This window comes from Salvelinus fontinalis, chromosome 2, assembly GCF_029448725.1.
Source record: "Salvelinus fontinalis isolate EN_2023a chromosome 2, ASM2944872v1, whole genome shotgun sequence".
NCBI classification, from domain to species: domain Eukaryota; kingdom Metazoa; phylum Chordata; class Actinopteri; order Salmoniformes; family Salmonidae; genus Salvelinus; species Salvelinus fontinalis.
Window position 1 is genome coordinate 89,405,706 of NC_074666.1, and position 9,376 is coordinate 89,415,081.

General features: G+C 43.9%; 1 protein-coding gene and 1 long non-coding RNA gene across 2 annotated transcripts in view; one reads left to right on the forward strand and one right to left on the reverse strand.

The window, feature by feature from the left end:
- The window catches only part of LOC129867580 (protein tweety homolog 2-like), a 70,026-nt gene extending 64,969 nt beyond the window's left edge, over positions 1–5,057 (forward strand). Inside the window, exon 14 of the mRNA XM_055941078.1 lies at positions 3,714–5,057. Within this exon, the coding sequence (XP_055797053.1) occupies positions 3,714–3,797 (84 nt within the window). The 3' untranslated portion in view covers positions 3,798–5,057. The remainder of the gene's footprint in view (positions 1–3,713) is intronic.
- A 414-nt stretch (positions 5,058–5,471) lies between these two features.
- LOC129831165 (uncharacterized) lies at positions 5,472–9,345 on the reverse strand. The gene is made up of 2 exons (XR_008755679.1): positions 9,046–9,345; positions 5,472–7,523 (listed from the first exon to the last, which is right to left on the reverse strand). It is a non-coding gene; the product is annotated as an uncharacterized LOC129831165 (long non-coding RNA).
- Positions 9,346–9,376: the final 31 nt, after the last annotated feature.

The following is a 9,376-nucleotide window of genomic DNA, read 5'->3' on the forward strand; positions in this document are numbered from 1 at the left end:
CGCTAACACACAGGGTCAGTCTCTGGCATCAGGAAACAAGTGGGACTAGATGCTACCGCTAACACACAGGGTCAGTCTTTGGCATCAGGAAACAAATGGGACTAGATGCTACCGCTAACACACAGGGTCAGTCTCTGGCATCAGGAAACAAGTGGGACTAGATGATACCGCTGACACACAGGGTCAGTCTCTGGCATCAGGAAACAAGTGGGACTAGATGATACCGCTAACACACAGGATCAGTCTCTGGCATCAGGAAACAAGTGGGACTAGATGATACCGCTAACACACAGGGTCAGTCTCTGGCATCAGGAAACAAGTGGGACTAGATGATACCGCTAACACACAGGGTCAGTCTCTGGCATCAGGAAACAAGTGGGACTAGATGCTACCGCTAACACACAGGGTCAGTCTCTGGCATCAGGAAACAAGTGGGACTAGATGATACCGCTAACACACAGGATCAGTCTCTGGCATCAGGAAACAAGTGGGACTAGATGATACCGCTAGCACACAGGATCAGTCTCTGGCATCAGGAAACAAGTGGGACTAGATGCTACCGCTAACACACAGGATCAGTCTCTGGCATCAGGAAACAAGTGGGACTAGATGATACCGCTAACACACAGGGTCAGTCTCTGGCATCAGGAAACAAGTGGGACTAGATGATACCGCTAACACACAGGGTCAGTCTCTGGCATCAGGAAACAAGTGGGACTAGATGCTACCGCTAACACACAGGGTCAGTCTCTGGCATCAGGAAACAAGTGGGACTAGATGATACCGCTAACACACAGGATCAGTCTCTGGCATCAGGAAACAAGTGGGACTAGATGATACCGCTAGCACACAGGATCAGTCTCTGGCATCAGGAAACAAGTGGGACTAGATGCTACCGCTAACACACAGGATCAGTCTCTGGCATCAGGAAACAAGTGGGACTAGATGATACCGCTAACACACAGGATCAGTCTCTGGCATCAGGAAACAAGTGGGAGTAGATGATACCGCTAACACACAGGATCAGTCTCTGGCATCAGGAAACAAGTGGGACTAGATGCAACCGCTAACACACAGGATCAGTCTCTGGCATCAGGAAACAAGTGGGACTAGATGATACCGCTAACACACAGGATCAGTCTCTGGCATCAGGAAACAAGTGGGACTAGATGATACCGCTAACACACAGGATCAGTCTCTGGCATCAGGAAACAAGTGGGACCAGATGATACCGCTAACACACAGGGTCAGTCTCTGGCATCAGGAAACAAGTGGGACTAGATGATACCGCTGACACACAGGGTCAGTCTCTGCCATCAGGAAACAAGTGGGACTAGATGATAGGAAGCTGTCTTTTAAACAGATCCAATTCAGATGTGGATTTATGTGGATAGATGGAACCTATTTATTTATGAAGCGTTATATTTTCCACTGGATGTTTTTAAGCCGTTACCAATATGCACTTGTCCATTTTATATTGTAAAAATATTAAATTTTTGTACAAATGACAGAGACAAAAACCTTTTTGTGTGCCAATCATACTGGCCTTTTGTTTTTTCTACATCTGCCATATAGGGTATAGGCCAGAACCTCACATATCTCTTTATGCTGTCTTAAAGAACAGTTTGTTATTTTACAATCCTAACCGGACATCTAACTCATATTTTGCTTCTAACTTTATTTTTGTTTTTTCTTTTACTCGCAGACATTTAGAAACAGTAAGTGTTCTGTTGTACACTACACACAACCTTACTGTACCTTTACACTACCCTTTCCTTTGTTAATGAGGATGCACTACACACAACCTTACTGTACCTTTACACTACCCTTTCCTTTGTTAAGGAGGATGGACTACACACAACCTTACTGTACCTTTACACTACCCTTTCCTTTGTTAAGGAGGATACACTACACACAACCTTACTGTACCTTTACACTACCCTTTCCTTTGTTAAGGAGGAGGCACTACACACAACCTTACTGTACCTTTACACTACCCTTTCCTTTGTTAAGGAGGATGCACTACACACAACCTTACTGTACCTTTACACTACCCTTTCCTTTGTTAAGGAGGAGGCACTACACACAACCTTACTGTACCTTTACACTACCCTTTCCTTAAGGAGGATGCACAACACACAACCTTACTGTACCTTTACACTACCCTTTCCTTTGTTAAGGAGGAGGCACTACACACAACCTTACTGTACCTTTACACTACCCTTTCCTTTGTTAAGGAGGATACACTACACACAACCTTACTGTACCTTTACACTACCCTTTCCTTTGTTAAGGAGGATACACTACACACAACCTTACTGTACCTTTACACTACCCTTTCCTTTGTTAAGGAGGATGCACTACACACAACCTTACTGTACCTTTACACTACCCTTTCCTTTGTTAAGGAGGATGCACTACACACAACCTTACTGTACCTTTACACTACCCTTTCCTTTGTTAAGGAGGAGGCACTACACACAACCTTACTGTACCTTTACACTACCCTTTCCTTTGTTAAGGAGGATACACTACACACAACCTTACTGTACCTTTACACTACCCTTTCCTTTGTTAAGGAGGATACACTACACACAACCTTACTGTACCTTTACACTACCCTTTCCTTTGTTAAGGAGGAGGCACTACACACAACCTTACTGTACCTTTACACTACCCTTTCCTTTGTTAAGGAGGATGCACTACACACAACCTTACTGTACCTTTACACTACCCTTTCCTTTGTTAAGGAGGATGCACTACACACAACCTTACTGTACCTTTACACTACCCTTTCCTTAAGGAGGAGGCACTACACACAACCTTACTGTACCTTTACACTACCCTTTCCTTTGTTAAGGAGGATACACTACACACAACCTTACTGCACCTTTACACTACCCTTTCCTTTGTTAAGGAGGATGCACTACACACAACCTTACTGTACCTTTACACTACCCTTTCCTTTGTTAAGGAGGATACACTACACACAACCTTACTGTACCTTTACACTACCCTTTCCTTTGTTAAGGAGGATACACTACACACAACCTTACTGTACCTTTACACTACCCTTTCCTTAAGGAGGAGGCACTACACACAACCTTACTGTATCTTTACACTACCCTTTCCTTTGTTAAGGAGGATACTTTCCTTTGTCGTACCGCTCTCATTCTCCTTCCACCCATCTAATAAGAGGTGGTTCTAAGTCTTGTAATTCTTAGTTCTAGTTCTTAGTTCTAATTATTGCTCTTGTAACCCTACACCTCCGGAATGAGACTGACCATTATTAACCAATCAGCTCGTTTGGTCCTGACCACAATGTGACCTCTCTAAGCTCTGTAACCTCTAACCTCAGCTGTGTGACCTCTGACCTCCGGCGATGTTGTGCCCTCAGTGTGTTAACCTGTGAGTGGAACTTTTCATGTGATGTGCCCTCCCGCCACTAACCCAAAACTCGGCCACACTCCCCTTACCTTTTACCTCTGCCTGCCCTTCACCCGTGACCTGTGTCCTGCCGACTCCCCCGCTACCCTGTAGTTCAGAACACTGAGTCACACAACTCTCTAACCTACCCACCACCTAGCACCTCCTAATCAAAACAAATGTCTGAAAATTTCTGCAATTTTTTTCAAAGTTTGATTGATAGAAAAATTATTTTTCTTTCACACAGTTATTGGATCTAATGTGTATTTTGTTCCTTCCTCCTACAGTATTCTCCCAGAATGAGAACCACCTACCTGTCTATGACTGAGGCACAGATCAGACACTTTGGGACAAACTTCCAGCAGGTATAGCCCCCAACTATGGCCTACTGGTCCCCCTCAGGAAGGGTCTGTCTGGGACTACCACTGTACTGAGGAAGCGGCGTTTACAGATAACCCTGTCCATGGATGTCTCACCCTGCTCTCCTGGCCATCTGTTACTTAAATGCAGGACGTATGGGGTCAACAACAGCTCAGGAACACACTGACGCTCTCAAAGTCCTGTACTGTACGTGTAGAAACCAGGAGACTACATAGAACCCTGAGTGTAAAGTGCACTTGCATCTCTCCCCAAACAAACCGACACTTCAGTTATGTGTTTTCTTCAAATGTGAGTGTTCGTCTCGAGCCAGGTCAGAAGACATGATTGTTATGGACCAAGTTGAACATTTATATTTTTTCCTGCGAGTGACGTCACCTTCGGTGGATTTCAGGGGACAACAAACCAGATTGATTTCCTTAACAGCCATAGACTGTTAAATGGTTATTACATGAACTCTCTTCAGTCTTCCCCAACCTGGCATCGCTATTACAAAGTGTCATCTAACCAGTCTGGCATGCAGCTCCTTTTACGCTTGACTACACAGCTCTTACACATTTGACACAACCCAAAGTCTTCACAATGTCTTCCCTCAGAATGATGAGTCAAACTTGATGAAAACAGATACTGTATTGTCACTTATCTTTCAGGTTATTCATTGATGTCAAGGAATGGCAAATATAATGGACTTATTTTTAAATGTGACTGGAAAACAGATCATGTTCATGTGATGTCTATACTTTTAGAGAAAAGGGTGCTGTCTAGAACCTAAAAGAAAAGGGTGCTGTCTAGAACCTAAAAGGGTTCTTTGGCTGTCCACATAGGAGAGCCCTTTGAATAACCCTTTTTGGTTCCAGGTAGAACCTTTTGATGTTCCATGTAGAACCTTTTGGGGTTCCATGTAGAACCCTTTCCACAGAGGGTTCTACATGGAACTCAAAAGTGTTCTACCTGGAACCGAAAATGGTTCTACCTGGAACCGAAAGGGATTCTCCTATGGGGACAGCCGAAGAACCCTTCTAGAACCCTGTTTTCTACTATATGTATGTGTAAGGGGGACTGAGGAGAAAGGATGCATGACGATGTTTCTAGAGACTTTTTTTCCTCTGACCTGTTTCTCTCTGTTCTCCTATGCTGTGTCATCCTGCATGCTGTGTCCTGCTCAAGTCTAACCTGGATTCCCGACTGAATATCAGTCCGTTTCATTATTGTGTCAGTGAATCATTGAAAGGAATAAAACAAAGCGATATTCAGTTTAGGTTCCATGCCAGTTCATTTCAGGACAACACCGAGGGCTTTCCGTAGCTTGGCATCTCAACTGAATATTGCTCTGGTTCACTATTGTGTCACTTGAATCTGTGGCTGTGTTCCAATAATCTCTCACTTGTTCACTTCCCTGCATGGATTAGAAAGGAAATGACTGTCCCTCTAACCCGTTTCTACACCAATCCAATGCTTTTGAACTTGTAGGGAGTAGTGAATGAGTTGACACTTCAGGAGGATGGAGAGAGCATTGGGAGGCGCCGTCTGAATTACAGTAATATTACAGTTGGATTCTAGACTACAGGCCTACTGCCTGTACATTAGTATGTTAAACATTCCCTGGATAGGAGGAGAGGAAACCATCAACAACTGAAATGGTGTTGATGGTGAATTACCGGTAAGTATTATCACTCATGTCATGTTTATTGGATGTTTTTTTGTTTACTACGAGTTGGACACAATCACAATAAGACACATTGTGACTGATATGAAATCAGAATTACAGTAAGGCAGTCATTCTCCCAATTCATCCCTTCAGTTCCATGTTGAATGACAAAATATACATTTGGTGAGATGTGCTATAAGCACAATGCATGCACCTGGGTCTGTTAAGACCATAGATTTATACAGTACATATAATTGGTTAAGACATGGTCAAAGAAAAGTACTGCAGGGGCCCTAAACAGTCAGATAAGATAACCCATCATTGTACAGTACTGTAGGGGCCCTTAACAGTCAGGTAACCCATCATTGTACAGGGGCCCTTAACCGTCAGATAAGATAACCCATCATTGTAGAGGGGCCCTTAACAGTCAGGTAACCCATCATTGTACAGGGGCCCTTAACAGTCAGATAAGATAACCCATCATTGTAGGGGCCCTTAACAGTCAGATAACCCATAATTGTAGAGGGGCCCTTAACAGTCAGGTAACCCATCATTGTACAGGGGCCCTTAACAGTCAGATAACCCATCATTGTACAGTACTGCAGGGGCCCTTAACAGTCAGGTAACCCATCATTGTAGGGGCCCTTAACAGTCAGATAACCCATCATTGTAGGGGCCCTTAACAGTCAGATAACCCATCATTGTACAGGGGCCCTTCACAGTCAGATAACCCATCATTGTACAGTACTGCAGGGGCCCTTAACAGTCAGGTAACCCATCATTGTAGGGGCCCTTAACAGTCAGATAACCCATCATTGTACAGGGGCCCTTAACAGTCAGATAACCCATCATTGTACAGGGGCCCTTAACAGTCAGATAACCCATCATTGTACAGTACTGCAGGGGCCCTTAACAGTCAGATAACCCATCATTGTACAGGGGCCCTTAACAGTCAGATAACCCATCATTGTACAGTACTGCAGGGGCCCTTAACAGTCAGATAACCCATCATTGTACAGTACTGCAGGGGCCCTTAACAGTCAGATAACCCATCATTGTACAGTGTGAATTCTTGGTTGTGGTCATGCTTTTCTTCTTTGTTTGAAACCTGTCAACTGCTGTATATTTTCTAAGTTTGTTAAAGTATTGGACCAGGTGTATCAATTACATAAAAAAAAAAGCTTTCTGTGTTTGTCTATTTTGCGCACACACACTGTCTGTATAAGATATACAGTCATTTAGAGATTACACAATATTATACTGCACAAATACTACATATCATTACATATGAGTAACTCTATCCAGAGTGACTTATAGTTAGCTACCTTAAGATGAATGTACTAGATAGGTGATACAACCATATATTACAGTCATAGTAAGTACAACTTTCCCTCAATAAAGCAGCTATTAGCACAGTCACTGATAGTAAGAAAAGACAAGTGCAGGTGTCAAGCACTGCGTAGTTGACGTATCTAGCCAAGTTGTAAAATAGAGATGAACTGGCATGAAGCACAAAGAAAGACATGCCAGTAACAAAAGTGGTGTAGTCTGACACCTAGTGGACAGGTTGATGTTCTTGGGGTAGCCGGCCCACCACCAGGTTGATGTTCTTGGGGTAGCCGGCTCACCACCAGGTTGATGTTCTTGGGGTAGCCGGCTCACCACCAGGTTGATGTTGTTGGGGTAGCCGGCCCACCACCAGGTTGATGTTCTTGGGGTAGCCGGCTCACCACCAGGTTGATGTTCTTGGGGTAGCCGGCCCACCACCAGGTTGATGTTCTTGGGGTAGCCGGCTCACCACCAGGTTGATGTTGTTGGGGTAGCCGGCCCACCACCAGGTTGATGTTCTTGGGGTAGCCGGCTCACCACCAGGTTGATGTTCTTGGGGTAGCCGGCTCACCACCAGGTTGATGTTCTTGGGGTAGCCGGCCCACCACCAGGTTGATGTTGTTGGGGTAGCCGGCCCACCACCAGGTTGATGTTCTTGGGGTAGCCGAGCCGGCTCGGGGAGGCTTTAGACTTGTTATTTATAGAAAAGCAGGAACCACTAGAAGCTGATACAAGCTTGTTCCTGCAAAAACAGGAACCACAGTTATAGTTAAGGCACACATCATTATAGATGTTAAGGCACTCAGCATTATAGATGTTAAGGTATGCAGGATTATATATTTTAAGGTACACAGCATTATATATTTTAAGGTACACAGCATTATAGATGTTAAGGTACGCAGGATTATATATTTTAAGGTACACAGCATTATATATTTTAAGGTACACAGCATTAGAGATTTTAAGGTACACAACATTATAGATTGTAAGTCACACAGCATTATAGATGTTAAGGCACTCAGCATTCTATATTTTAAGGCACTCAGCATTTTTTGCTATATTAAGTACATATAAGGCCCTTCTAATTCCGATCTTCAGAAAAAACATAACAGGAAGCATAGAAATAGTGCACATAGAACAGATCTACCGCTTCTTAGACTTGCTTTCAATGAGAATGACAGATCCGTAACACATGTAACACCGTAATTCACAACGATGTGAATTTGGTCGGGTCACCCAAAAAGTTACATATTGCAGCTTTAAAACTGAAGGTGGATTTAGCTAATTTGGTGGAGCCCGAGGAACCTCCAGAGTTAACCAACCCTGTGAGCAGGTTTGGTATCTCATGTTTTATACTTATGTAGTAGAGCTTTGTAAAAAAGTCCTGGTTGGTGCACAAATCAGCCAATCGTCCAGGTAATTGAAGATCAACAACCCTCGGGATGTGAGAGGTGCCAGGACAGCGGGTGCCAAGGAGAGGCCGAAGGGAAGAACCATGAATTCGTAAGCACTCCCTTCGAAAGCGAATCGGAGGTACTGTGTAAGAAATTGTATTAGATATTGGTAACTTGTTTTAACAACTTCTCAACATTACCTATAAGTTGACACAACATACACACCCCCTCTTTCTCTTGGACATATGCTGGACACATAGGACATATACACGGCACCCACAATTCCCCTCCCCCATGACAATCACACAGACACACCCAACCCATGGTTGGACCTCAGGACAAAGAACTCTCAGGAACCAATGGAACGTGGACACCAGGCCTGATCAGGACTACCCAAGACCCAGATCGACCAACTGGAAGGCCGGACTCGCAGATCTACCTACTTTGCTTGTTGTCTATATAGTACTGAACATTTCTGGAAACTGTCTCTTTCCCGGACGATTCACTAGGAGTCAGACTGAAAGAGCCTTGCTGCAAGATTTTACTAAGATATCTTTACATGTAATTAAACGGCCTTATTATAAAATTATCCACCTCGTCCTATTGTCTCCTCTTGTTCTCCTGTCAACAGTAAACGTTTTATTAACAACTGCCAATGAGATGGGTGAACAGGAACATGGAAATATGCATCCCTCAGGTCCAGCTTCACAAACTACGGTCGCCCACCGTGGTGACACGAAGGCCCCTGAAGGACGGGGGCCGGCACCGGAATTGAGTCGGTACACCTCGAGCATTGTGGACAACACCCATGGGGACTCGACACACTCCTCCCACTAGTGAGTATACTTCCACGCAAGATATTACACTTACCACTGACTTACCAAGCAAACTTCAGATAATTTGTACCTCAAACCATACGGACGTCCGCCGAGAAAATGAAAGATAACGTGTGTGTACACGGGTGTAAATCTGTAAATCCTCACCTCGGATGGATACCAATATATTGGAGCGATCCAATATAGTGAAACATAACGTTTATTTCTAAGACTTGGAAAGTGTCCCCCACAACAACAAACAAATACTTAAATACATGTAATTTTGTCCTTGAAATATTTAATTGAAATACTGTAGAATTATATTCAGTCCTATGGAGGACTGCTCCTACGCAAGGTTTTTCCATCTTTTAATGAGGCGATTGGTG